General features: G+C 57.3%; 3 protein-coding genes across 19 annotated transcripts in view; 2 read left to right on the top strand and 1 right to left on the bottom strand.

Annotated features, from left to right (window-relative positions):
• The window catches only part of NUDT1 (nudix hydrolase 1), a 1,171,653-nt gene that overhangs the window by 294,923 nt on the left and 849,651 nt on the right, over positions 1-27,079 (bottom strand). The gene's annotated exons all lie outside the window — the stretch shown is intronic.
• PSMG3 (proteasome assembly chaperone 3) overlaps positions 1-27,079 on the top strand; it is a 585,180-nt gene that overhangs the window by 165,696 nt on the left and 392,405 nt on the right. Inside the window, exon 1 of one of the 4 annotated variants that reach the window (XM_050784300.1) lies at positions 18,211-18,214. The exons of the other annotated variants lie outside the window; for them this stretch is intronic. The gene's annotated coding sequence lies outside the window, so the exon portion shown is untranslated. Of the gene's footprint in view, positions 1-18,210; positions 18,215-27,079 lie in introns of those variants that run through there. 4 annotated transcript variants of the gene reach the window in all.
• MAD1L1 (mitotic arrest deficient 1 like 1) overlaps positions 1-27,079 on the top strand; it is a 423,851-nt gene that overhangs the window by 271,623 nt on the left and 125,149 nt on the right. For 10 of the 13 annotated variants that reach the window (XM_050784233.1, XM_050784234.1, XM_050784232.1 and 7 more), the window contains 2 exons: positions 7,504-7,594; positions 26,254-26,464. In XM_050784233.1, the coding sequence (XP_050640190.1) occupies positions 7,504-7,594; positions 26,254-26,464 (302 nt within the window). Of the gene's footprint in view, positions 1-134; positions 341-7,503; positions 7,595-26,253; positions 26,465-27,079 lie in introns of those variants that run through there. The other 3 variants (XM_050784242.1, XM_050784243.1, XM_050784244.1) reach the window with 3 other exon arrangements.

The following is a 27,079-nucleotide window of genomic DNA, read 5'->3' as shown; positions in this document are numbered from 1 at the left end:
CGTGTCTGTGGGAGAGGAAGGGCAGGCGTGGGCACCCCGTCACACTGCCATGTCTGCGGGGCTTTGTCACATGCTGTCTTTATGACAAACCAGCCTGGAGGGGTGGGGCGCTCCGTGTCAGGACACACAGCGAGTGTTGGGTTAAGCTGGGCCCCACTACCCTTGTGTGACCATCTCCAGAGCTGGGGGTCCTACGTACCCCACTCGCCAGCCTCTCTGGTGGGGTTCCCACACCCATTGTTCAAGGGAAGTGGTCGTCAGTGCCTGCTGTAAGCCAGACATCATGATCAGGGCTAGTAACATGGAGCCAGCCGTTTGATGAAGGAGGCAGAAGTAAAACGTGAAGTGTGGTGGTCAGGGCCCACTGGGGAGGGGCTGGCGGGCAGTGCAGGGGTCTGGGACCCATGGGAAGCTGGCCTGGGTGAGGGGCTTCCTGGACTGGATGCTGTCTGTCCAATGGGCTTTGGGTCCCCCTACTGTCCCCTCTCCAGGCCCTGAGAGCCTCACCTGAGGCACCCCCCCTAACATTATGCATCTTTTAGTTCAGCAAAAACAACTAATCATTTTTCTTGCAAAAGTTTCCCGCGTGTTTGATGGGTTTGTTATAAGCAAGATCCCAGCTACCCTCCAGCTGCTTTCCATGCACACGCTCCGATACAGGCACCTGCTTTGATTGGCGTCATCTTCCCGAGGAAAGATCTAGGCTTGCAGCTAATTTATGTGGCACTCCTCATGTTTAAAAAAGTTGCAGTGAGTCCATTTCAAGAAGCTTATGCCAGAACTGATTACTTTGAACCATCTGAAGGCAAACCAGAATGCTTTTGAACACCACCCCCCGCAACTTGTTTCGTGTGTTCTCTTTCTCGCTGTCCGTGCGGTGGCAGTTTGTCTGAAAGGAGGACAGCAGAAGAAAACGCACCCCTTCAGTGCACAAACGAGCACGCGTGTGGGCTTACTGTGGCGGCGAGGGTGGGTCACACAGGTCATTCTGTTAACATGGCTGCAGCTACATGCGTGCACTCATTCAAATTCAGCCCTTGTAAACATTTTGCTCCCAAGCCTTCAGAATCCATAAATCATTTTAAAAGGAGCCTTGGGGCTTTTCATCCAGCATCTCCCTAAGTCAAGAAGTCCCTGCAGAAGGCAGCTTCTCGGAGATGGCCTTGGAGGCCCCCGCCGTGTCGTCACTCAGTCACCTTGGGCAGGTTCACTCCCCTGAGAAGCCCTGGGAGGCGGGGGTCAGGAACACCCACCCTGGGCCCTCTTCCAGGCTTGCTGTCCAGCCAGGCCCCTTACCAGCTCTGTGATCAGCGGCCTCTCAGATGGCTTTCTGAGCCCCAGTCTCCCCTTTACTCAGGCACCAGGACTTCCCTGCTAGATTGGATGGGCAGACTGAGGGGGTTGTTTGTAAAGCTGCAGGACTTGTGGGGCTCCTATATCCTCTCCAGAAGGCATCAGCTGGTGCCGGAGGTGTGTGCTAGGTCTCATACCGTGTGGCCGCCCTCCTGAGAGACAGTGACACTGGGCTGTGCTCAGATGTCTCCCCTGCCGGCGTTCCCTGCCTCACGAAGAGCGAGGCATTGTTGCTACAGAAATACCTTCTAGGCCCGTGCTCAGGATGTTGGTGTGAGTGGGAGTGCCCCAGACACCCAGGGAGGGCAGCGCACGTCTGCGGGGCTGGTCTGTGGGGTTGACCAGCAGCCCCGCCTCTGGAAGCATGTCCTGCAGGTGCACCATACAAGCAGGAAGCAGATGTCAGAGGTCATTCACTACAGTACGGTTTTTACAGCTTTCCTGAGGTATATCCGGTGTGCAGTAAGCTGCACGGATGTCAAGTGCAGTGTGGTGAATTTGCATGTACACACACATACGCACAGCCGTGGAGCCGTTACCACATTCACATTCAAGACCCCCAGACACGTGCTCTTGTTTGACAGGAATCCCTCCTCCCTGCCTCGTCTCCCCACCCCACACCCGCCAACGTGCTTTCCGTCACTGTAGATTGGCGAGAGGCTGTCGAGTCTTCTGGGAATGGCGTCGGTCCTGGAGCGTGTGGTCTCTGCCTTTTTGCCTCTTCCATACAGCATGGCTGGTTTGGGGAGAGATCACTGTGCACACAGCTGCGTCGTCTTCACTGCTGAGTCGTGTTCTGTCGTATCATATGTTCCCTTGTGACGGACATTTGGAGTTTTTCTGGTTTTTGGCTATTCTGAATGAAACTGCTGTGTATTATAAATAAAGTCCCATGTAGAAATCGACTTCGTTTTCTTTCAGGTAAACGCCTAGTGTGGAGTGGCTGGCGGTCACGTGTGTAACGTGTTCCGAGGTTGCCTGTCTTCCAGAGGTGCAGCTTCTCCTCACCAGCATGCAGCACAGTCTTTTTACTTAGTCCCTCTTTTATTTTTTTAAATGTTTCTTTTAGAGACAGGGTCTTGCTCTGTCGCCCAGGCTGGAGTACAGGGGCGAGATCATAGCCGCCTGCAGCCTCTGACTCCTGGGCTCAGCTGGTCCTCCCACCCCAGCCTCCTGAGTAGCTGGGACTGCAGGTGCACGTCACCACACCCAGCTAGTTTTTTAAAAGTTTTCGTTTAGGCCTTGTAATAGGTTGGCCGTCGGGTCTCACTGTGGCCTTTTGCTTTTTATTTCACAAATGACTAATGGTGTTCAGCATCGTCTCATTCAGCTCACTTGTCATCTGTAGAGATCTTCTTTGGTAAAGCACCTGTTTTTTGTCCATTTTAAAATTTGATTATTTTTATTGTTGTTGAGTTTGGGAGAGTTCTTTATATGTTCTGGCTACAAGGCCTTTATCAGATTCTTTGCTTTCCAGATATTTTCTCCCAATCTGTGTCTTGTCTTTTCGTTCTTTCATCAGGTGTTTTGAAGAGAAGTGTTTTATGATAAAGTCCAATTTTTCAGTTTTTTCTGTTAATGTGTGATCCTTTGGGCGTTAGTCCATTTTCACGCTGCTGATAAAGACGTACATACCCTGACTGGGTAATTTATAAAGAAAAAGAGGTTGAATGGACTCACCGTTCCACATGGCTGGGGAGGCCTCACAATCATGGTGGCAGGCAAAAGGCACGTCTTACAGGGTGGCAGACGAGAGAATGAGAGCCAAGCCAAAGGAGAAACCCCTTATAAAATCAGATCTTGTGAGACTTATTCACTACCATGAGAACAGTGTGGGGGAAACCGCCTCGTGATTCAGTTATCTCCCCCCAACGTCCCTCCCGCAACACGCAAGAACGATCTGGGAGAAACCGCCCTGTGATTCAGTTATCTCCCCCCACATCTCTCCCGCAACACATGAGAATGGTGTGGGGGAACCGCCCTGTGATTCAGTTATCTCCCCTCACATCTCTCCCGCAACACATGAGAACGGTGTGGGGGAACCGCCCTGTGATTCAGTTATCTCCCCCCACATCCCTCCCGCAACACATGAGAACGGTGTGGGGGAAACCGCCCTGTGATTCAGTTATCTCCCCCCACATTCCTCTCGCACCACGTGGGGATTAGGGGAGCTACAATTCAAGATGAGATTTGGGTGGGGACACAGTCAAACCCTATCAGGTATCAGGGCTAAGAAATCTTTGGCTGTCTCAAATTCACAAGATTTTCTCCTGTATTTTCTTCTAGTAACTTCATAACTTTTGGTTCAGGATTGAGCAGGATTTTCGTTTATTGTACAAGGTTATAAATAAAGAATTAAATAAAGAATTAAATAAATTCTTTATTTCCCCCACGAACACCCAATTGTTCCAGAACCATTTGTTGAAGAGACTGTCCTTTCTACATGGAATTGCCTTCGTATATGTTTCAAAAATTAGTTGTGTTTATACGCCTATTTCTGGACTCTGTTCTGTTTCGTTGGTCTGTCTGTCTTGCAGACCAGTACTGCACTGTTGTGATTACTACGGTTTTAACATAGTTGGTGAAATTAGGTAGCCCCTCGTTTTTCGTTGTCAATGTTGTTTTCTCTATTCTAGGTTCATTACCTCTCCATATGAATTTTAGAATCAGCTTGCCAGTTTGTACAAAGAAGCCTGTGGGATTTTAACTGAGGTTGCTCGATTCTGTGGATTAATTTGGGGGAGAAGTGCGTTCCCAACACCCAGAGTCTCCCGGCCTGTGGACAAGGCATGTCTGTCTGCCTGTGTGGAGGTCGCCTGGATCTCTGTCCGCAGTGCTCCGAGCTTGTCACCTGCAGGTTTTTCTTGGCCTGTTCCGTTCCATCTCTATGTGTTTCATGGTGTTGGAAGCTTTTGTAAGTGATATTTTCCAGATGACTTTCTGGTGCTGAGTTCTACTTTAATTCCACGATGGTCCTATAACATAGTTAGAATTATGAAATTCCTAAATAGACTGAGCCTTCTTTCACGGTTTAGCATGAGGTCGTCTTGGTACATAGTTCAGGTGCTCCTGAAAAGACTGGACCTTCTGCTCTTAGAGTTGAAGCGTTTATCCAGGTGAAACAGGTCAAATTGGTGGATCATGTGATCCCTGTCCTCCTGATTTTTTGCCCGTTGTTCTATCAGCTACTGAGAGAGTGATGTTGAAGTCTCCGATTGTCATCATGGACCCGTCTGTTTCTCCGGCCAGTTTGGTTTCATTTGTTTGGCAGCTCTTTTATTAGTACACACGTGTTTAGGATGATTATTTTCCCTTGATTAATAGATCTCTTTATTATTGTAAGTTACCTTCTTGGTAATAGTATGTGCTCTGAAATTTACTATTTCCGGTATTAGTAGCGTCTCCAGCTTTCTCTTGCTGGTTTTCTTAGTGATGGCATGTTATGCCTTTTTGCATCTTTGTATTTAAAAGTCTTTATTGTCGGCGGTGTCTCACTGGGTGTTGCTTTTTAATCCAGTATGAGTGTCTGCCTTTTAATTGTGGTTAGGCTACTTACATCTAATTTGATTATTGATATGATTAGTTTTGATCTTGTCATTTTACTATTTTCTGCTTGTCTGTCTCTTCTTCATTCCCTTCTTCCTGTTTTTTTTCTTTTTTCCTTTTACCTTTTTTCAATCTACTTCGCTGTTTTTCTGATTTTGTTTGATTTCCTTTTTTGGCATAATCACCTTATAGCCACAATGTTGGTTTTTCTCCTCCAGCCTTTATACTGTTGTCATACATTTTATTTAGTCCATATATTAAATCCCCAATATATTTTCATTAATTTTGTTTAATCCATTAATCACTTTAAAACGTTAATAGTTTAAATTTTTTAAACAGACATGAATATAAGAAAGCTCTCCCTACGTGCAGTTGCTGTTCCAGCCCTCCTGGTTCCCCGTGCAGATCCGGGTTTATGTGCCCCGCCCCACCCTCATCCTCCTTTGCCTGCAGGCCTTCCCTGACGTTTCTGTAGAGCAGTTGATGATGAATTCTTTCAGCTTTCATGTCTGATCCGAAGGCGTCTTTATTTGCTTTTGTTTTCGGAAATGCTTTCACCGTTCTAAGGTGGTGGTTTTCATTTCTATTGGCATTTCAGAGATTTCTCTCTCCTCTTTTCTCCGTTGCACTTTTTCTCATGAGAACCCCACCTTGTGCCTCCGTAGGCACTGCCTCTGCCTTGAAGGTGGTTTTCCGTGCTGTGGTCCTGAGCAGGCTCGTCCTGATGTGCTCTGGGCCTGCCAGCGTCTTGTTTCCCGGGCCTGTGTTCCTTGTGCTGCCTTATGTCTGTTGAGCTTCCTGCATCTGTAGCTTTATACTTTCCATTGAATTTGGAACTTTCTGACAGTATTTGTCCCGGCATTTCCTCTGCTTCCTTTCCTCTGGGGACTCTCATTCGTGTATTTTATGCCTCATGAAGCCGTCCCACAGCTCAGTGATTCTCTTTTCATTTTTCAGAAATCTTTTCCTCTCTGTGTTTGCTTATTTATTTGTTTTTGACATAGGGCCTCGCTCTGTCACCCAGGCTGGAGTGCACTGGGGTGATCTGGGCTCATTGCAGCCTCCACCCCCCGGGTTCAAGCGATTCTTAGGCCTCAGCCCCCTGAGGAGCTGGAACTACAGGGGTACACCACCACGCCCGGCTATTTTTTTAATTTTTAGTAGAGAAGGGGTTACGCCATGTTGGCCAGGCTGGTTTTGAACTGCTGGCCTCCAGCGATCCAGCTGCCTTGGCCTCCCAAAGTGCTGGGATTATAGATGTGAGCCACCGCGCCCGCCTCTGCGTTTTGTTTTTGATAGTTTCTGTTGCTGTGCCCTGACGGATTCTGTTTCTCTAACGGATTCTGTTCTGTCATTAATCCCATCCAGTGTGTTTATCTGAGATGTTGTAGTTTCCACTTCTACATGTGTCTCTTCCACGTCTGAACTGTTCCATTTTTCCACTAGATTTAACAACTCTCTTAATGTCCCCGTTTGCCAGTGTTGCTGTCCGTGCAACACTGTGTCTTGGTAGGTGTTCGTTGATTGGTTAATCTCTTCATTATAGGCCATGTTTTCCTGCTGCTTTAAATGTCTGGTAATCTTTGATTGGATGGCAGGCATTGTGAATTTTAGCTTGTTGTGTCCTAGACATCTTTGCATTTGTATACATCTTCTTGATCTTCTTTCAGAGATGCAGTTAGGTTTCTTGGCAAGAATTGGGTTTCCTCGGGTCTTGCTGTTGTGGTGTGTTGGAGCACCCTGGAGCAGGTCTCAGGCTGGAATAGCTGTCCCCACTCCTGTCTCCACTCCTGTCCTCACTCCTGTTCCCCCTCCTGTTCCCCCTCTTGTCCCTACTCCTGGCCCCACTCTTGTCCTCACTCCTGTCCTCACTCCTGGCCCTGTGCGGTGTCGAGTAATCTTTCCATCACTGTGGGCCTTGACAGACTTTTTGATTTTTAAACCACATGAATATATTTTTCATTCAAAATATTAGATCTAGAAGTGAAGACAAAACTAGACAGCTGCTTACAGTGAACTACAACTGGCCCCATTCCGGTTGCGGCCATGAAGGTTTGTTTTGCATTCTTTTCCCACTGTGGAGAAGGGAACTCACTGTGGTCACCCCGAAGCCTGCTTTTGTTTCTCATCTGTATTGTGCCTCTGTGGTCCCCCGTCATCAGCTCCTTCCACACCCCGCAGTCGAAGTCCTTTCCTGTCTTTTCCTCATTTCTGAAGATGTCCTGAGGTCGCTTTCCTGTCCCTCAGTGTCCCCTGCACTCCGCCGTGACATCACCCTCTGGGAGTGGCTGACGGACACACTGACTCCCAGGCGTCCTGCCTCGGGCTGGTTCCCACAGCCAAGGTGTGGTCGACGGAGACTTTCTCTGCACAGGCTCCTCCAGCTGAGCGGGGGCTGCCACGGACTCCCCCATCCTGTACTTGTGTCCTTTTCCAGTTTTCTCTTGATGTTATCGCTGGACTCTGAGCTTCACAGACATGTATTTAAAACTAAAGCTGTGGAGCTGGATCTCCTAACCTTTCGCTTCCTTGTCACCCAGAGGGCAGGACTTCCCCAGCATGGCTGGCCACGGACACCTGGTCACCGTCTTGCTCTCTTTGCAGGTTGAAGGTCGAGGAGCTGGAGGGCGAGCGGAGGCGGCTGGAGGAGGAAAAGAGGATGCTGGAGGCACAGCTGGAGCGGCGTGTGCTGCAGGTGAGGGCGGGGCAGCTTCTGGGGGCGGCACCGCCTGGGGCCTCGCATTTCTCTGTGCAGCATGAACGTCCGTGGTTCCTGCTGCCACAGAACACCTGTTTTCCGGCTCGTCTCTCTGAACTCTCTGGGCTCTCCTTCCTCCCATGTGCACCGCCTTGCCTGGCGGGGAGGCCGTGCCGCTGAGAGGCCTGCACTGGTCGCCCCTGGGGTCCTCTCCGCCCTGCGCCACCCACACGCCTGGTATTAGTGGAGTGGGCTCTGGGCGAGTTTGCACTATGCCCACCTGGGATCTGCCGTGCGAGGCTGGACTGCTGTTTGTGTTCTTTTAATTGTTCTTTCTCTTTGGTTTTCATCCTCCTGTCTGAGTTGCTGCATGGCAGGAAGCCCTCAGGTTTGAGGTTACCGGGTTTTTGGACAGGCCATTGATTTTATCTTGGCACCTATTAGAGGCAGATCAAATCTATTTTTTATGACCAGTTCCTGGAGATGGGAGGAGTGACATCTGTGGTGACGGGCAGCTCTGAGCCGCACTGGCCTGTCCTCAGCCTAGGACCTGTCATCTTGTTTTAATTGGGCCGTGGTGTCCAGGGAGGGGTCACGGAGCTGCTGCCCACCCACCAGAGGCTTCACGTCAGAGCTGCTGAACGTCTTTCTGGGTGTTGGGCTGAGCAGAGCCTGAACCCTGCTCCTTGACGCCCACGTTGCCTGCTGACGGGGGGTCAGGCATCCCCGCAGGCACCACTTACCGCTTTCCTGCTCCTGCTTCCAGCCCTTTCCCGAGGGCACCCTCAGCGGCCGGCCCTTGGAGCTGGTTGAGGCGTGAACAAGGCGAGGGGTGTGGATGAGTGCTGTGCCAGCACCTGGTGAACAGCTGGCGGGGCCTGGCCACCATCCTCGTCTTGTGCAGAAACAATGTGTGCTCAAGAGCTCACTAGTGGAGCACTCCTCTGTGGGAGATGCCAAGGGCTGTCACACACCACGGGGTTGGCATGAGGAATGGGGCTGGCAGTGTCACCTGTGACCCTCCCCTGAGCTCTGCCAGGGCCTTGGAGGGGTGGGGGCTCTGCCCCCCCGCATGTCCTGCAGCTGCTCAGAGCTGAGGCGTGGTGTTGGCCACAGTGTGGCCAGCGTGGCCATTTGGGGAGAGGACAGGGCTGGGCCTGGTAGTCCTGGGGAAGCAGATGTTTATGCCATGATGTGACCTCGATCCTAGCCCAGGATTCAGGAGCTATTCCTCCTGGGTCAGGGCAACAGGGATGACTGTCTGGATAGCGTGGGAGAAGTGCAGAGCAGTGAGGTGGGGAGGCCGCTGGGGTTTGGCCTGTGGAGTGTTGGGAACTTCCAGCCAGCCCTCCAGCTGCTGCCACCTCTGACACCGCCTACAATTTCAACCTTAGTCGGGGGATGCCCAGGGTGGCCCTGGGGAAGGTGAGGCCTCACAGGCCCTGTGGTGGCTCAGGCTGCCCCTGACTCTGGACACCCAGGGCTGTGCAACTGAAGGAAATAATGTAAATAGGGGTCTATTTCCAAGATAAAGTGCCTTGAACCGGCTTAGGTCAGCAAACTACGGAAGAAACAGGATGTACCAGGCCCCTGCTTGGATCACTGATGCCTGTTTGTCAGGCTCCCCTTCCCCCCCTCCCCCACACCCACCTTACTTGCCCTCATCCAAACCAAAGAAGTTTAGTCTAAGATGAAAGTTTACTAGTCTGCAAAATAGTTCGTTTTGCCTGTTCTTACCGGCTTGCCCAGCCACTTAGATTGTAACTCAAATATCTGAAGAGACCCTGAGCTGACTAGGATTGCATTGCATCGTGGGCTGCAACAAAATGCAGCAAGACAACCCCCAAAAAAAAAACCTACAGCCCCTGCCCCACAACCAATAGGCGATGTCCAGGAAGACTGTGAACCCCCCCCACCCCCGCCATAGTGCTCAGCCTGTAAGGAACCTGGGGAGGGGCCTGCACACTAGGGGATAAGTGGCTTGTGACCATGCTGGGTGTGCCTGCCCACCTGACACCCGATCTTGCAAGACCACTGAAAGTCTCTCTTTTGGCCAGGCAGGGTGGCTCACACCTGTAATCCCAGCACTTTGGGAGGCCGAGGCGGGTGGATCAGCTGAGGTCAGGAGTTCAAGGCCAGCCTGGCCAACATGGTGAAACCCCGCTTCTACTAAAAATGCAAAAATTAGCTGGGCGTGGTGGTGGGCACCTGTAGTTCGAGGCAGATTGCAGTGAGCCAAGATCACGCCACTGCACTCCAGCCTGGGCAACAGAGCGAGGCCCCAGGAGCTGGCTGCCACCCCCGCACCCCCTGTGCGATGCCCTCCCCGCTCCCTGCTCCCACTCCCTCTGGAAGCCTCAAGTTAGGCCGCTTCAAGGAAGATTGATTAAAATCAGCTGCCGTCTGACTTAATTGGGAACATATGCTTGGAGAGGGGCTTGACTAGTTAAAACTTTTTGTAATTAGTTCACAGCTGGTTGGCGAGGAAAGAGAATTCCAGTTACCCCTTAGAGCTGGGCGCAAGTGCCGCTGCCCTCCCGTGGTGCTGGGGCCAGGAAACCAGGGCTGGTAGGGCTGTCACTGGGCCCTGCTGTGGCACTGGCCTTTCTGGGTCTACCTAAGAGCCCAGAGCTGTCCACACACTCATTAGGGCCAACTGTGTGCGCCCTTGTGTTGCTGAAGGGGCTGGAAGTGGGTGGGTGGGGCCTCCTGGGCAGCGGGGCCTCCCATCCAGTGGTGGGGGTGGGAGAGCTTGGGCGCCCACCGAGGGTGGCTGGCTGGGCTGCTGGCGCCCCCTCTAGAGATGGGGAAAGTGAGGCCCACAGGGAGCCTGCGTATGAAGGAGGAGCTCAGACGCTCCGTGTTGGGGCGGCAGAATGAGGCTTGAACGTGTTGCAGTGTTCTCAAGTGAAGACAGAAATCGGGCAGACCCCATGGAACTCCAGATCTGGCGGCAGAGGGACCCTGTGGCGATTGGTGCAGCTGTAGGAGTCGGGTCAGGTGGGCGGCACAGTCCCTCACCCCACCTGCAGCCACAGCCTCCCGCCCCACCCCTGTCCCCACTCCCTGAGTGTGCTCTGTGCTTTTCCACCGGCCTAGAACCAAGGAGCTGGGGCCCCAGCGCTTTGTCCTCTTCTGGCTCCCGGCTGCCCTCTGATGTCCCACCTCATGGTGGGGACACTGGGCCTTGCCGGCTTGGACCCACAGCCTAGGGTGGGCCAAGGCTCTGCCTCCCACTGGCTGCAGCCTGGCCTCGGCGTGCTCCCCAGGATGTGGAGGGCATGGGCCTTTCTCGCAGGGTGTCTCTGGAGATCTCAGGTGATGGCTCCTGGAGGGCCCTCCACGGACCTGGTGAACCAGGCCTGCATGGCGGCCATTTCTGTTATCCATCATAATACCGTCATCCTCACCTCCGAGACACGTGCACGTTTTCCACATCTGTGGTTCTGATGGGCCACATTCCCGGATGGAGGGCACCAAGCTGGGGCGGGACACATGGTGGCCGGTGGGGGCTCACAGGCCGCCCTGGGTAGAGAGGGGCCCGTCCAGTGGAGGCGGCACTGGGCAGGACACCAACCTTCTGGCTGGGTGGGCACATCTCCACCTGACAGTCCCACCCGGCAGCCACCAGCTTCTGTGCGTGAAGTGTGCAGCGTGGGCCAGCACCCATGCCCTATGGGGCCCCCGTGTCACCCAGCAGTGATGGGAGCAGTATTCAGACTCAGCCCTGTTGGGTTTTTTCAGCATTTGATTATGAACATTTAAAGATTCATTGTGACGCTGAGAGAAGTCTGCAGCGAGCGCCTGTTCACCCACCACCAGAGCTCCACCGTGGACGCCCCGCCGCGGGGCCTCCTGACAGCTCCTTATCCTTCGCCCAGCCGCCGCACCGCTTCATTCTTCTGACGCGCTTTAAGTAAATTGCAGACATCTGCACACTTCCTCTAAATGCCTCCGTGTGCGTTTAATTAAGTAGAATTCATCTTTGGGTTCTGAAGCCCATGCTCCAGCCGTTCCTCAGTGTGGCCTCATCACGGTGCTTGTTTGGGCAGGTTGGTGGTCAGGGCTGGTGCAGCCCCTCAGGGCAGCTCCCTGCCCGCCCCACCTGCCTACTCCTCCCTAGCGGGGGCCTTGGTGGGGTCTGTGGCTGGGGCTAATCTCAGTGCCCCAAGTGCTGCTCAGGAAAGAGACCAGACAAGAGCCCCGCGACGTTTAAAATAAGTGCATCTGTTTTGGGAAGGAGTGGGTAGAAGAGTGCCGGGTTCCCTGTGCGCAGAAACTGGAAGCACACGGAGACCGTTCTGCTCCCGTCTGCACCAGCAGGCAGGCGGTGCAGTCCCTCACATCCCTGGTCGGTGTCCCTGGGACCAGGACGGGGCGGGCCCATCACCCCTTCTCACCCCCTCCCTGAGATGCCATCCCTGTGGCCCCCAGACCCCTGGAATTCTGAAGCCCCCAACCCTTAGCTGCCCTGGGAGAGGGCTGCATCCCCTCCTGGAGCCACAGCTGCCCCCTTTGTGCCGGCATCCGTGCCCAGCTGTGGTGGGCTGGGGTGGAGTCCCTGTCCCTGTCCCGGGGCCTCCCAGCAGGTGCTCTGAGCCAGTCTCCTCAGGTCTAGCCTCTCCCGCTTGCTGGACTCCTCCTAGTGATGCATGTGGCTCATCAGTGGGACCTTTGTTCTGTGTTCGGCTCTTTCTCCTGAAACTTCTACCGTGCTGGAAAGAGTGTGGCCTCTGGACTGGGACGACGGGCCTGGTGTTAACCTGGCGGCCTCGGGAAGTGCTCCTCTCTGAGCCCTGCAGGCCTCCTTTGTGAGGCGAGGGAGTTGAACTTTTCCTGGGAGGCAGGATCATGGGAGGGCAGCTCTGTGGGGCCTGTGGGACTCCGTGCCCACAAGCCCAGCCCTCCCGTGCGTGAGCTGCCTTCACGCACCTCCTCTGTGCCGGGCGCGGCTCTAAGCCAGAGCACAGCAGGGGCCAAGCAGCCATAGCCCTGATGTTCCTGGGTCCGTGTTCTGCGGGAGTCATGTAGTGAGCTGATGGTTCAGATGGATGAGGTGCTTCCCGTCCATGAGAGGAAGCAGGTCATTGGCACAGGGCCCCGGAGACCCACGTTAGGTCCTGGTGGGACCAAGGGCTCCTGGTTTCCTCCCATGGCTCAGGGAAGGACAGGAGAAGCACCCACACCGGACCGGGCCACCAGGGAGGCTGTCAGCCACAGTCCTTGGAGCAGCGTCCAAGTGTTTCCTGTGACCGCACTCCTTTCCTTTCTGCGAGATCTCACTGCTCCACAGATTCCCGGCAGCTGATGCCATGTGTGAGAAACCAGGAATGTTCCAGCCATGAGGGCTGAAGTTGGCCATGAAGTTGGACTTCTGTTTTAATCTGAGCTTCCTGGCAACCTAAGGAGAAAGGAAAGTGTGGTCACTTACGTAATTCCTGTCATGGGAGTTTGCAGACTAAGCACAAGATTCTACAAGAAATGTCTCCGATGGGGGCTTGGCCATGGTGCTGTCACTGATGGAAAAGTGGCTTTGTTTCACCACACAGACCAGCAAGTCCACTGCTGTATACATCCCCAGAAGAACCAAAAGCAGGGACTCATGGATACGGGCACCCACGTTCACAGCAGCCTCGCTCACCATAGCCCAGAGGTGATCTCACCCTAGCGTCTGTGGACAGACGCGTGGATGGACACAGTGTGATCCTTCCATACAGCGGAGTACACGGCAGCCTCAAGAAGGAGGGGCGTCCCGACACCTGCCGCAGCACGGATGGACCTGAGAATGCTGGGCTGGGTGAAACCGGCCAGTCCCAGAAGGACACAGGCTATGTGGTTCCACCTGCATGAGGCCCCTAGAGTCATCAGATCCATAGAGACAGGAGGTGGAGAGGCCGGTGCCGGGGGCTGGGGCTGAGGCTGGGGCTGGGGCATGGAAAGTGTTGATGGATATGGGCTTTAGTCTGGAGAGGTGAGGAAGCTCTGGAGACGGACTGTGATGGTGGCCGCACAGCACTGGGAGTGTGCCAAATGCCAGGGAGCTGTGCCCTTAGAATGGTGATGGCGGTCAGCTTCCTGTCACGTGCATTTCACCACCGTGAGACCCAACAGGCAGCTTGTTAGGAGTGAGCCACACCCCAGATGGGAGGGGCAGAGCGCTCTGAGTGGGTACGCTGACCCTGCCCTCACATGGCCTCGGTCTTTCGGTCACTCCTGCCCTCCTCAGGCCCTTCATCCACCAGCTGGTCCTGCACCTGCTGCCTGAGGCCTTGAGGCCTCCTGCCAGCTCTGGCCGAGCCTCAGGCAGGGTGGTTTAGGCGCCGGCTGTTGTTTGTGCTCTGTAGTGGGGAGATTGGGATAGCGGAGGCTGCCCAGGACTCCTGCTCATCCGCCAATCTGGCAGGGACCCAGTTCACTCACTTGGCAGGCCAGGGGGAGCAGTCTCCTGGGTGAAGCCCACGTGTCTTGGAAGGAGGAGGAGGACCTGTGGTTGCAGCGGGACCAGGACACCACCGGTCCCCCCTCCTCCTCCTCCTCCCAGGAAGAATGGGCTTCGTGCCCAGGGTGGGTGGCCAGCAGGTGCCCCGTGCACTGACCACACTGTCGTGGCGGGAGCTCGGGGAGATTGCTGGTCTGCAGATGGGGCAGGCGATGGGCTGTGAGCTGAACGAGGAGCATGAGTGGTAGAACTAGGACCCCCCCGCGGTGCTCACTGGGCTTCCCCGCTCATCCCCCCTTGCCCACGTGTGCTGCTCCCCCCATGCTGAGTTTTGCCAAAGGCCCCACTGGAGCACCCTCCTCCTGTGGCCTGCAGCTGCTCACAGAGGCAGCAGAGGGTGGCGAAGGACCTGGGTGCAGGGGCGGAGGTGAGAGCTGCAGCTGGGGGCGGACATGGAGGGGCTCCTGTGCGGGGTCAGGTGTGGGGCTCAGAGCCAGGCCTCAGCCTAGGTCACTGTTGTCCAACCCTTCCTGGCAGTTGGGGTTTTTATCTCTTCCCTCCAAATTGTTTACAAGCTGCTCTCAGCAGATCACCTTCTGAAGGACTCGGGTGGAAGTCAGCGGGTGATTACCAGCACCGGGTAATTGGCTGTGCTGAGAGTCCTTCGTCTGCTGATGAGGCCCGAGGTCAGGGGAGCTTTAATGAGGGCGTGCGGGCCTCGAGGTTGTGCGGGACGTGCAGGAGGGTGGCAGAGCCGCCGGTGGACCGACGGATAGACGGATGGTGTGAGTGTGCCCGAGCTCTCGCTCCCCTATCACATGGTGACCATCCTCGCCTCTGGGTGACATGAGACTGAGGTCGGGGTTCTGGGGACTGGCCCAGAGTCACACAGTTGAGGTTGGTGGAACTGGGACCCAACTCGGGCTCTGCCAGACCCCTGCGTCTGCTGCCTGGGTAGGCATGGGCATACGCACCTGGCCTGCAAGCCCTCGTCCTGTGTGTAGAGATTGCCCAGTGGTCTCTGCTGTCCCCCCAGGTAGAGACGTGCCCAGGGACCCGCCACTGAGCACCTCGATCTCCTCTAGCCTGTCCCTGCTGCTGCCACTTGGACTGAAGCCTTGTCTTGCACGTGGGGTAGAAAACCAAACTCAGGGCGGAATCTGGGGTGTCCGGGTTCCCCCAAAGCTGATATCCCTGTGCATGCCTGCAGCTTCTCTGGGGCCTCTGGGAAGCAAGGGCCATGGCCCTGTCTGCAGGTGCCCTGCATGGAGTGCCAGTCCCCACGGCTCTTGGGCATGGCACGATGGAGGTGTCTCCAAGCAGCTGCTGCTGCAGGCACTGCGTCCAAGGGACCGACGTCCTTTTGGTTCCCAGGTGTATCTGCAAGGAAACGGATGAGAACAGCGTTTTAGAGGAGAAGGGAAGCGCGGGGCCCTGCTGGTGCCTGTGGGGCTTGAGGGGAGGTGGAAAGTAGCTGGGGCTCTCCTGGGGGCCAGGAAGAGGGGCTGTGCCCCGGGTTCCTCTTAGGAGAGCCGCCCTGGAGCCTCAAGAAGCAGGGCCCGGGCGCGTTGCCCCGGCTGGGCTGGTCCCTTGCTGGCAGGTCCAGGGAAGCCCCACATGGCGTCCTGGGGCGGCAGCTGTCTGTCCTTCCTTCTGGATCCCGTGTGTGTGTCGGGCCCAGCCCCTCCTGTGTTGTACAGGTGTCCGGCCTGGGTCTCCCTCTGGAGCTGTGTGTCTCGTCTCTGTTCAGGGACTGCTCCAGGCAGGTGGGGCAGATGTTAGCCTTGCTAGCTGCCGTCAGGACCATCTCCTCCTCACCACAGGCACAGCGCCTGGAGGCCAGGAGTTTAGCCCAGGGTGATCTGGTTGCAGCCTTGGCCAGATTAGGAAGGGGACGCTGTCCCCACCCTGCTGACCAGTGGAGACTACCACATGCCATCCTCCCTGGCCACTGCAGGCCACCTGCCCCTTCCCTGCCACGGACTCAGAGGCGGTTATCGGGGTGTCATGGGAGGAGTCCCTGACCCTTGCTGGAACCAGGACAGGCATGACCCCTCCCAGCTCCCTTCTCCCCTGGCCCTGCAGGGTCTTGGGCCAGGAAGGCCAGCCCTAGAGCTGTGTGGTGGCCTCAGCGCCGTCTCCTGGGTGCCAGTGCTTTGGCGCCACTGATTTGGCAGATGTGCTGGCTCACTCGGGTGCCCCACTGAGGAAGGCTGCGGCCCCTCCCTCAGGCCCCCCCTCGCTTAGCCTCTGGGCAGGGCCCTGAACGGCGGCTGTGCAGCACACAGCCATGGCGGGTGGACGGGGTTGTGGGTGGCGTTCGCTGGGGCCCACGGCGCAGCTGTGGTGGACGCACTCGCAGGCTGGCTTTGCCGTGGACGCCTTGGCTGTGGGAAGTTTCCATTCCTGGTGAAGCCTGGCCGTGGGGCATGTGCTGGAGGGGTCTCCGGGGGCTCCGCCGTGTGACCCTGGGCCACTCCCTCTCCCCCTGCAACTGCTGCAGACGAGGCCTGGGACACCCACTCCCCATGGTGGAGCACTCAGCTCTGCAGAAAGGCAGCTCCCGGGGTCCTGTCCTACCCCCATCCTCCCACTGCTCGTGGGCACTGGTCATGGGCAGCAGCGTGGCCTCTGTCCTCAGGCCTCAGTTTCTCCCTCTGCTCCAGTCTGCCCCTTCCCTTCCGTGTGCCTCTGCCTGCTCGGGAGCTGCTTTCCTGGAAGAGGTGGGACACGGCCCCCAGGCCCCTCAGCGACAGGCGCATCCAGCCCCTCAGCCCTCCTGCTGGCCCTGCGCAAGTTGCCCAAAGTCAGGCCGCTGTGGAGGGCAGGGCTGGGAGGTGTGACCCTCACCTGGGCTTGTTGCAGAGGCAGGTCCCACACCCCAGCCATGAGTGGCGGGCCAGGCCACAGGCAGGAGATGGGAAGGCCGCACCTCTGGCTCTGCCCTGCCCCGGCCCAGCAGGCACAGACCAAGCTGCCTCACTCTCCTCCCCGAGCCATTTCCTTCAGTCAAGAGAGGTATTGATTGAGTTTTGAGGCCGGGCGATCTATAAATATGCATGAGGACTGGCAGTTATTTGACTGTGTTTTCCATTCCCCTGTTGTCGCTGCTTCCTTCCAGCGCTTTCTCTGCTCTCAGCATGCGCGTCAGGCACAGGGCGACTGACGCCTCCCTCCCCGAGTGTGTCCTGGGCCTTGCTGAAGGCAGCTTCCTCCCTGGCAGGGATCTTGAGGGTAGGGCCTCTCAGAAACCCGGGGCAGCCAAGGGCCCATGGCGCCCGGCCTCTGCACGCACCAGGGCGTGGGCTTCTGGCTTTCCTGCCCTCTGCTCCGGGTCTTATGAGCATTTCGGCCGGAAGGAAGGTCCTTAAGGTGAAACTCACCACACTCACCCTCACAGATGGGAAACCAAGGCCCAGAGAGGATGGAGACCTGCCGGCAAGTTAGGGGTAGAACTCACAGTGGGAACGGAGATTGAGCCAACGCCAGCCACCACCCAGCCTCTTCCTCCGGGACTTGGGCTGCAGACAGTCCGCTGAACGCAGAGGGAAACAGGCAGTCAAGGCCAAGGCCTCCTGGGGGCACAGGTGTGGGCTTGCAAGGCAGCCCTGGAGCACCCGCACCCTCTCTAGGCCTTGTCTCTCCCCGTGCAGACCCCTCCAAGACCGCTGTGTCTGAAGGTGGGGCCCTGTGATCTCTGGAACCCCTAGGCCCAGCCTGGAGGGGAGCTTGGAGAGACAGTAGGCCTGCAAGTGACCGGGGATCTGCCCTGCCTGTCCCAGCGTTCTCCTGCCGCACCCACTAGCCGGCTCTTCTGTTTCGCTGCGCTGGTTGACGGCACCAGAGCGCCTGCTCGCTCTGCAAGTGGAAGATTTTTGTTGAGTCGATGATTGCACCATCGCATCCAAGGAAGGCTCCAAACTTTTCCTTTTGAGATTCTCGTCAGCGTCTCAACAGTTTTCTCAGCTGTGAATCAAACAAGGCAACAAATTTTAGCAGAAGATTATAGCCATTTTTCCCCTTTCTTCCTGGAAGCTGTCATCTAACAGCCGATTCCAGCAAGGTTGCTCCATCTCCCATCTGCTTGAGTTGAGTGGTGCCAGCCCCCGACGGTGCTCCTGCTTGCTGGCACTCACAGTGCTCAGCACCCTAGGTGGGTGGGGTGCACGGGGCCGGGGGCAGCACTGGAGGGGCTTCTCCCCATGCCTGGAGCCTCACACGGACCTCCTGGGCTAGCAGCTGGAAGTGGGTTCTGTGAGCAGGAGGTGTCCTGCCAGAATGCACAGAGGGCAGGGGTGGCCCTGAGCAGATGGACAGATGGGGCCTGGGAGGAAGTGATCTTGCCTCCCGGGCTGCAGAGCCCACCCCACATCAGCGCCCACCCCACATCTGCTGCCTCCTGGCCCCAGTGCAGAACCCGCTGGCCCTTCCTTTGGGCTGGAGGCTTGGTACGTCCATGGTGGGAAGTGCTTTGGTCTTTGTGTAGGAGGATCTTGAGGCTGCACTGGTCTGTGTCCCATCTGGGATGCCCCCTGGACTACCTCCTGCCCTGGTGGCCCCTCTCCCCCACCTCCAGACTTCTCAAGCCACGCTTTGAGCCCCTTGGTGCCCCTAGCCACAGCCACGCCATGCAGAGCCCTAACCCTGGTCTGCGGCCCAGCGCCATCACCTTCCACACACCTCCGAAGGGTCACGTGAGTGCTGCATGCCTGTGTTCTCCTCCAGAAAGCAGCAGAATAGATGAAACAGGGCTCACAGAGCACCGCCGGGCCTGGCACCCCATGGCATCTGCAGATGGCCGCTGCCCTCACCCTCTGTCCCTTCATCTCCAGGGTGGGCCCAGCAGCAGCTCCTCTGCCATACCCTCCACTGCTCTTGGGGTGCAGCTGTGACCCAGGAAGTAAGAGGGGGCCTCCCCACAACTTGGAGAAGGGTTCCACGCCGTTTCCCGGGACCTGCTGGCTCTTACTTCATGCATTACTTTAACCACTCGAGCGACCTGGTTTTAAGCCCACAGGAGCACATCCTAGTTTAGTAAGGGTTAGTCATCATCATCCATTCATTCAACAGACACATCTTCCACATGGAGCCTGTGCCGGGACAGTCCTTGGTACTGGCGGTGTGGTGGTGGAAAGCAGTCCCTGTCACCACGGAGCTGGCCTTTCTGGCGAGGAGGACGCCCACTGAGATGAGTGTTTAGGCTGATGGGGGTGTCCCGCCAGCAACAGCAGTCGCCCTTGGCAGCCGGCCTCTTCTGGGCCTCTGCTGAGCGGGCACCGAGGCACCGTGCTGCTTCGCTGCTCTGCAGGGAGAGGCAGAGGCCTGGCCCCTCGCAGCCCCCATCCAGCTGGAGGGTCTCGGGTGTCCACTGTCTGCTCCCAGTGGCTGACGGCCCAGGTGAGGGGCTGCCCCTGCCTGTCTCCCTCTGCTCCCGGTTCCCTTGGTGGCCACCACACTGTACACTTGCAGGGGGTGCCAAGCCACAGAAGCCAGGCCAGCCGGTCTCCTGCCTGTCAGCTGCCTGACTCACGGGGACTTTGTCCCCGTCAGATGTGGAGGTAGTCTGCAGGCTCCGAGAAGCCACCAAGGCAGGACCCTGTGGGCACACCCTGACGTCACCTGGTCCTGCAGACTGTGGTCACTGCACTTGGTGTCTGGGCCCAGCTGGCAGGAGTAGGACAGGGCCGACGGGGTGGGGGGTGATGGTCAGGCCACGGTGCCCTGGAGGCTCTTCTGGCTGTGGAGGAGGAGGGTCTTGGGGACAGGGACCCCCTTCAGCCTCACATTCCCCAGCCCAAGCAGAACACAAGTAAGGACATTTCCTCACGGAGCCCCAGAGTTTCTCCTTCACCCGGGAACTCCCTCCAGGCAGCCCCTCTCAGCCCGTGTCCTCCCCGTGGAGAGCTGCTCCTGAAGTTGAAATCGCCGCACATGCAAAGGAGAAGGCTGGTTTCCCGTGGCTGCGTCTGCGCTTCCTGCTGTTTCTCACTCCCACCCGGCTGCCATTTCTGACAGCTCTATTGAAATGCGACGCACATTCCACGTCACTCGTCCCTTCGAAGGGGGCAGTTCAGCGGCTTTTATGTCCACGGCTAGTGCAACCGCTGTCACCCTTCGTCACAGGATGTTTTGATCACCTCTCAAGGAGGCCCGAACCCTCTAGTTATCCATCACACTGCTGTCTCCTGTGCCCCAAACCCTCAGCCACCAATCGGCTACGGCCTGCCTCTGTGGGTCCGTCTGTTCTGAGCATTTCCTGGGAAGGGAGTCCCATGGCCCGTTCCAAGCATTTCCTGGGAAGAGAGTCCCGTGGCCCGTTCCGAGCATTTCCTGGGAAGGGAGTCCCGTGGCCTTTGTGATTGGCTTTTCTCACTTCCCGTGTTCAAGGTTCACCCATGTGGTCACAGGTGTCGGTGATGTGTTCCTTCTTGTGGCTGAAACACTGACTGTGTGCATGGCCGCATCTTACGTATCCAGTCATCGGCTGGTGGACATTCGAGTGGTTTCCACTTCGGGGCTGTTATGAACATTGACAGACGAGTCTGTGTGGGTGTGTGTGCAGTTCTCTCCGGGGTCTGCCTGGGACTGGGTCTGCTGGGTCACCTGGTAACCGTTTCATCATTGGAGGAACTGCCAGACTCTTCTCCAGGGCTGCCGCACACTAGGGTTCCAGTTTCTCCCCGTCCTCACCAACGTGTTGTCGAGTGACTTCCCGGCCGTCCTGGGGGTGCAAAGTGATACCTCTCTGTGATTTCAGTTTCTGTCTCTGGATGCTGGACGATGCCGAACAGCTTTTCATGTGTTTATTGGCCTCGTAGGAGTCTCTCTGCAGATGCTTTGCCCATTAACATTGGGTCGTTTCAGCTGTGAACCTGCTTTATGTGTTCAGATCTAAGTTCTTTGGGTATAGATTTGCAGACATTTTCTCCCATTCTGTGGCTTGTTTTTGCATCTCATTGGCATCCTTTGAAGCACACAAGTTCTGAGTTTGGATGAAGTCCGATTACCTGTTTTTTCTTTTGTTCTTTGTGCTTTGGGTTAAGAATCCTTTGTTAAATCCAAGGTTAGGAGGGTTTCTTCCTCTGTTTTCTTCTACAGGTTTTACAGTTGGGCTCTCACATGGGTCTTGGATCCACAGTTATTTAGTTTTTGTTTATGGTGGGAGGCGGGGCCCATGTTCGTTCTTTGGCATGCGACAGCCCATTGTCCCAGCAGCATTTGTTGAAAAGACTGTTTTTCCCTATCCAAGTTCTTTGGGTATAGGCTTAAGGCCCTATCCAATGGCCTTAACATCTTTCTCAGAGTCACTCAACATGGACATGTGGTTGATTGCTGGACTCTCTGCTGTGCTGTTGGTCTGTACGTCCGTCTTGATGCCCACGCCACACCGTCTTGATCGCTGTGGCTTTGTAGTAAGTTTTGAAATCAGGAGACTGATTTCAATCCTGTGGTGGCTGTTCTGAGTCCCTGCAGTTCCTTGTGAGTTTCAGAATCAGCTTGTCAGTTCTTCAGGGAGGCCGGCTGAGTCCTGGGAGTGTCCCAGATGTGCAGATTGGTTGGTCCCGACAGCGCCAAGTCTTCTGATCCGAGACATGGGATGTTTCCTGATCCCCTAGATCCCGCCTAGTTTCCTCCCGTGCTGCTTTGCTGCCTGTGCGTTTGAATGGCTCCTCTTGGTGGGGCAGGCGCAGGAGTGGTGCTGTTTGTATAGGACACAGGGCCGTCCTCATCCCGACACTCGGCTGCCCTGGAGACAGGCCTTAGCGCAGGGCTCCCATTACTCCTGCGCTTCCAGCACCTGCTGAAATGTGTGGCGCGCAGGCTCCGAGGCATGGAACTCCGAGACGTGGAGCTCCCAGGCATGGAATGGTGTGCCTGACTCTGCACCACCCCCAGCTGTGATCACAGCAGCAGCCTGGAAGTTCGGCTGTTGCCCCCAGCCACCTTGGGGCACAGTCCTGTCTCACCTGGAGCAGAGGTTCTGGACCCCCAGGGGCTCAGGTGTGGCCTCCTCCTGGAAGGGGCACCTCTGGCTCTCATTCCTGCCCGTGGAACATTGAGCGTTGCCAGGACATCCACCCCGGGGAACTCGACATCCTCAGGCACTGCTGGGTCCAACGCCAGCGCTGGGTGTGCCACCGCTGAGCCCCCGCCCCTCCGGCAAGTCCACCTGTCTGCTAAGTGGGAGGACACTGGGGCCAGGTGAGGCCTCGCTGGGCAGCCTCCAGGACGGTCACTACCTCCTCCCACCTGGAGGACCCTTCAGGAGGTCAGCAGTATTGAAGCCTGGGGAGGAAGAGGAGGGTGAGGCCTAGGGGAGGAGGGTCTCACTGCTCTGGGTCAGAGGAGGGCTGAGTCCACGCTGTGCGGCCTCGTCCTGGCCAGGGTTCAGCTGACTACAGCCCCGCCTGCTGTGCAGCCCCTAAACTAAGAACCGTTATACATTTTTAAAGGATTGAAGAAAATCAAAAGAAGAATATTTTGGGACACACGCGAGTTATCTGAAATTCAGAGTCATGTTTCCGTGCCCACAGCTCCATCAGCGGGGCCCATGCTGGCCTCGTGTGCCCCACGGCTGCTTTCTGGGTGCAGTTGCAGTGCTACGTGGTTGGGACGGGGGTGGGGTGACTGCACAGCCCTGTGACTGGCTGGTCCCCGCAGGAGGCGGCCCCACCCCCTGTCTGCATCCTCCCTGGCTCCTCGAGATTCCGGCTCCGTAGGATGGTGGAGAGGCTGAGATGCTGTCCAGTCCTCAGAGGCCCCGGAAAGCCAGCGCCGCCCTTCAGAGGGTCCTCCTGAGCATGTGTGGGTGGCTGGATTCTGCACACTGGGTTTTCTTACCCCGGCTGTGCAAACTGAATGAAGTAGCAATCCTTTCAACCCCAAGAGTCTGTGATTCAGCCAGAGTTACAAGATGTCTCTTCATCCTCTGAGGTTTACAAGGTTCTCAGAAAACCAGTGAAGAGCTGCGCAGATTCTCTCCCGCCCCGGCCCAGCGGCGGGGGCTGCCGCCTCCCTCTCCCCTGGGCCTGACTGGGTGGATTTCCCCTCCCCTCCTCCTTCCCAGGAGAAGCACAGAGGGAGCAGCCAAGCGAGCCATGTCTGCAAACCTGCTTCCCTCTGCGGCGGCCTCTGCCGTGTTCCATGGGGCCAGGGGTCCCTGGTCCAGGTCAGCGTGTCCATCTCCACTGGCCTCTTCCATGAGGCAGGGGTGGCAGGGTCAGCCGTTAACTTGTGTGACGTGATGTCAGGGGGTTGTCTTAGAGTCCGGGGTGGTACCAGGAGGGGTGAGGTCTCTTCCCTTCTTCCCCATCCCCTCCTCCCTCCCTATGGGAAGCACATTCTGGGCTCTGGGACCACGATTGCCCACGGCTGACGGGCTCCAGCCCCACTCAGGCGCCCTGCAGTGGGCATGGCCCAGGCCAGGCCTCGCCGTCCTTCAGGGACTTGGAGAGCAGTGGCCCACCACAGCCTGGGCTCTGGGAGGCTGGAGGCTTACTGCGCCTGGTCGCTTCACTTCATGGGATGTGTCCACACCGGCCTCTCTCCTGAGAGCGTGGGGTGACCCGAACACATGAAATGTTTCCCTGTTCCCCTTTGGGAGATAGGACAGTGTGCGGACAGAAGCCCCAAGGGCGGCGGGAACTCATTGCCAAAGGGGAGGAGGCCATTGCTAAGCACGGAGCTGGCCTGGCTCGCTGGCACACCCCTCATTCACGGGGGCTGGTGGTATCTGGGCCTGAGGGACGGGGTGCCCACCCAGTCTCACTGCCCCACAGCTGACAGCCACGAACAGCAGAGTTTCAGCACTTGGCGGGAGCCCTGGCCCGTGTGTGTGTGTGTGTGTGTGTGCGCGCCTCTGGCCCCAGCCCCGTCCCTGGCCCGTGTGTGTGTGTGTACCTCTGGCCCTGTCCCTGGCCCGTGTGTGTGTGTACCTCTGGCCCCGTCCCTGGCCCGTGTGTGTGTGTACCTCTGGCCCCGTCCCTGGCCCGTGTGTGTGTGTACCTCTGGCCCCGTCCCTGGCCCGTGTGTGTGTGTACCTCTGGCCCCGCTCCTAGCCCGTGTGTGTGTGTACCTCTGGCCCCGGTCCTAGCCCATGTGTGTGTGTGTGCCTCTGGCCCCGGTCCTAGCCCATGTGTGTGTGTGTGCCTCTGGCCCCGGTCCTAGCCCGTGTGTGTGTGTGCCTCTGGCGCTGGCTCTGGCCCGTGTGTGTGTGTGTCTCTGGCCCCGGTCCTAGCCTGTGTGTGTGTGTCTCTGGCCCCGGTCCTAGCCCATGTGTGTGTGTGTGTCTCTGGCCCCGGTCCTAGCCCTTGTGTGTGTGCCTGCCTCTGGCCCCGGTCCTAGCCCTTGTGTGTGTGCCTGCCTCTGGCCCTGGTCCTAGCCCGTGTGTGTGTGTGCCTCTGGCCCCGGCTCTGGCCCATGTGTGTGTGTGCCTCTGGCCCTGGTCCTAGCCCGTGTGTGTGTGTGCCTCTGGCCCCGGCTCTGGCCCATGTGTGTGTGTGTCTCTGGCCCCGGTCCTAGCCCATGTGTGTGTCTCTCTGGCCCAGGTCCTAGCCCGTGTGTGTGTGTGCCTCTGGCCCCAGTCCTAGCCTGTGTGTGTGTGTCTCTGGCCCTGGTCCTAGCCCATGTGTGTGTGTGTCTCTGGCCCCGGTCCTAGCCCACGTGTGTGTGTGTCTCTGGCCCTGGTCCTAGCCCGTGTGTGTGTGTCTCTGGCCCCGGTCCTAGCCTGTGTGTGTGTCTCTGGCCCTGGTCCTAGCCCATGTGTGTGTGTGTCTCTGGCCCCGGTCCTAGCCCGTGTGTGTGTGTCTCTGGCCCCAGTCCTAGTCCGTGTGTGTGTGTCTCTGGCCCCAGTCCTAGTCCGTGTGTGTGTGTGTGCCACTAGCCCCGACCCGGGCCCATGTGTGTGCGCCTTTTCATGTGTTTATCAGCTTTCTGGGTGTCTCTCTTTGGGAAGTGTCTGCTCACATTTTTGACTCATTTTTAGAGTGGGTTGTCTGACATGCCCTTGGTTATTTCTGAGTTCTTCGTATGTTCTGGATCTGAACCCTTTCTCAGAAATGTGATTTTCAGACAGCACCACCTGCTCTGTGGGTGCCTTTCCACTGTTGCGGTGGATGAAGTTCTTGACTTGTATAAGGTCAGTTGTACTCTTTTTTTTTTTTTTTCTTTTACGGCCACTACTTCCTGAACCCTGTTTGAGAAAGCTGTGTCTACTCCCAGGAGACAGAACGTGGTGGAACCGATGTTTGTGTGTGGCATAAGGTCGCGGTCTCGGGGTGCGCAGTGACCCTGCACTTCCCTGCCCCGGGCGGCTGTTCCCTGCTGCAGGATGGCTGTCCCCTGCCCCGGGCGGCTGTCCCCTGCCCCGGGCAGCTGTCCCCTGCTGCAGGACGGCTGTCCCCTGCCCCGGGTGGCTGTCCCCTGCCCCGGGTGGCTGTCCCCTGCCCTGGGTGGCTGTCCCTTGCTGCAGGACAGCTGTCCCCTGCCCCGGGGGGCTGTCCCCTGTCCCGGGCAGCTGTCCCCTGCTGCAGGACGGCTGTCCCCTGCCCTGGGCGGCTGTCCCCTGCTGCAGGGCTGCGTGATGCTCATTGCTGGGGGTCGGTCACCTACCACAGGTCAGCAGGCTGGGCCTCCAGGCGCACTCCTACCTCAAGGATGCCACACACGTCCCCGCCCTGGGTTTCACGGGAGCATCAGGTCGCAAGGCACGTTCCTGAGCCACCCACGCCGGTGCCAGGCTCCCTCGCCCTCCATCTCTGTGTGGTTGACCTTGTTTCTCTTGTGGCACGGGGCACCTTCCAGGCTGGCCGGGAAGAGATGGGAACATGGCCACACGGGCTCCAAGCCTCCTCCCAGCCAGAAACCTCAGAGAAGAGGAAGCCTCCCTCCCAGGCACTAAGCATGGAACTCCAGGAAGTGCTGCGCTTCGCTGAACCAGGGCCGTGTCCCCTCTCACCCTCTTCCTGTGGTTAGGCAGAAGGGACCCAGCAGGTGGCCAGGCCTTGGTCCTGCACCTGTCCACAGGGCACAGGGAAGAAGCCATTCCTTCAAGGAGAGACGGCTGCCAGGCAGGCTCAAGAAGACAAAATAACCGAGCACTGTGCTGTGTGTGACCTGTGCTGCACGTGTGCCTGGGCCATGGTGACATGTGCTGCGTGTGACCCGTGCCACATATCTTCCTGGGCCATGGTGACCCGTGCTGTGTGTGTTCCTGCAGGGTGACTATGACCAGAGCAGGACCAAAGTGCTGCACATGAGCCTGAACCCCGCCAGTGTGGCCAGGCAGCGCCTGCGTGAGGACCACAGCCAGCTGCAGGCAGAGTGCGAGCGACTGCGAGGGCTCCTGCGCGCCATGGAGAGAGGTGGCACCGTCCCAACCGACCTTGAGGCTGCTGCCGCGAGTCTGCCATCATCCAAGGAGGTGGCAGGTAGGCACCCCCCACCCCCAGCCCCCACCATCTTTGACCTTCTGTGGGTAGGTCCATCTGCGCGCTCTTGGGGCAGCCTCTGGCTGTCACCTGCCTGTCATCCCCAGAGGGTCTGTCTTCCCCTGTGGGCAGCCAGGCCTGGTGGTTGCTGGAGCAGAGCACCCCGGCCCCGTGTCCCCATGCACCTGCAGGGTTGTGCAAACAGGTGGAGCTGTCCAAGTTTGCAGGCAGCAGTGGAGAAACAAGGGGCTGAAATCTTAGGCCCTTAAACAAATTCGTATCATTTGTTAGTTTATACACACACCATTAATCACAAGTAAATCTAATCCTCTCCAAAAACAAGTCCGTCTCTCACCAGCCTAAGTGCGCCTCACAGAGTCCAGAGAGCCCTTTGCAGCGAAGGCCTGCGGCGCTTCAGGGAAGAGTGGGGCCTCCACGAGGGCCAGCGGGGCCTGCCCGCACCCTCCAGGTCTAAGTCAGGCCCGCAGCCTTTGGCATGCCGGCCTATCCCCTGATGTGGTGAGGTGGTGCTTTTCATCCGATGACACCCTCTCCTGTTTCTTCCCACCTACTTGCCATCGCACCCTGTACTGTGGGAGAGCATTCCCTGTGAGC

This window comes from Macaca thibetana, chromosome 3 (genome assembly GCF_024542745.1).
Source record: "Macaca thibetana thibetana isolate TM-01 chromosome 3, ASM2454274v1, whole genome shotgun sequence".
Classification (NCBI taxonomy): Eukaryota; Metazoa; Chordata; class Mammalia; order Primates; family Cercopithecidae; genus Macaca; species Macaca thibetana.
Note: the sequence above shows the minus strand (reverse complement) of the source record. Positions and strands in the feature narration are given on the sequence as shown.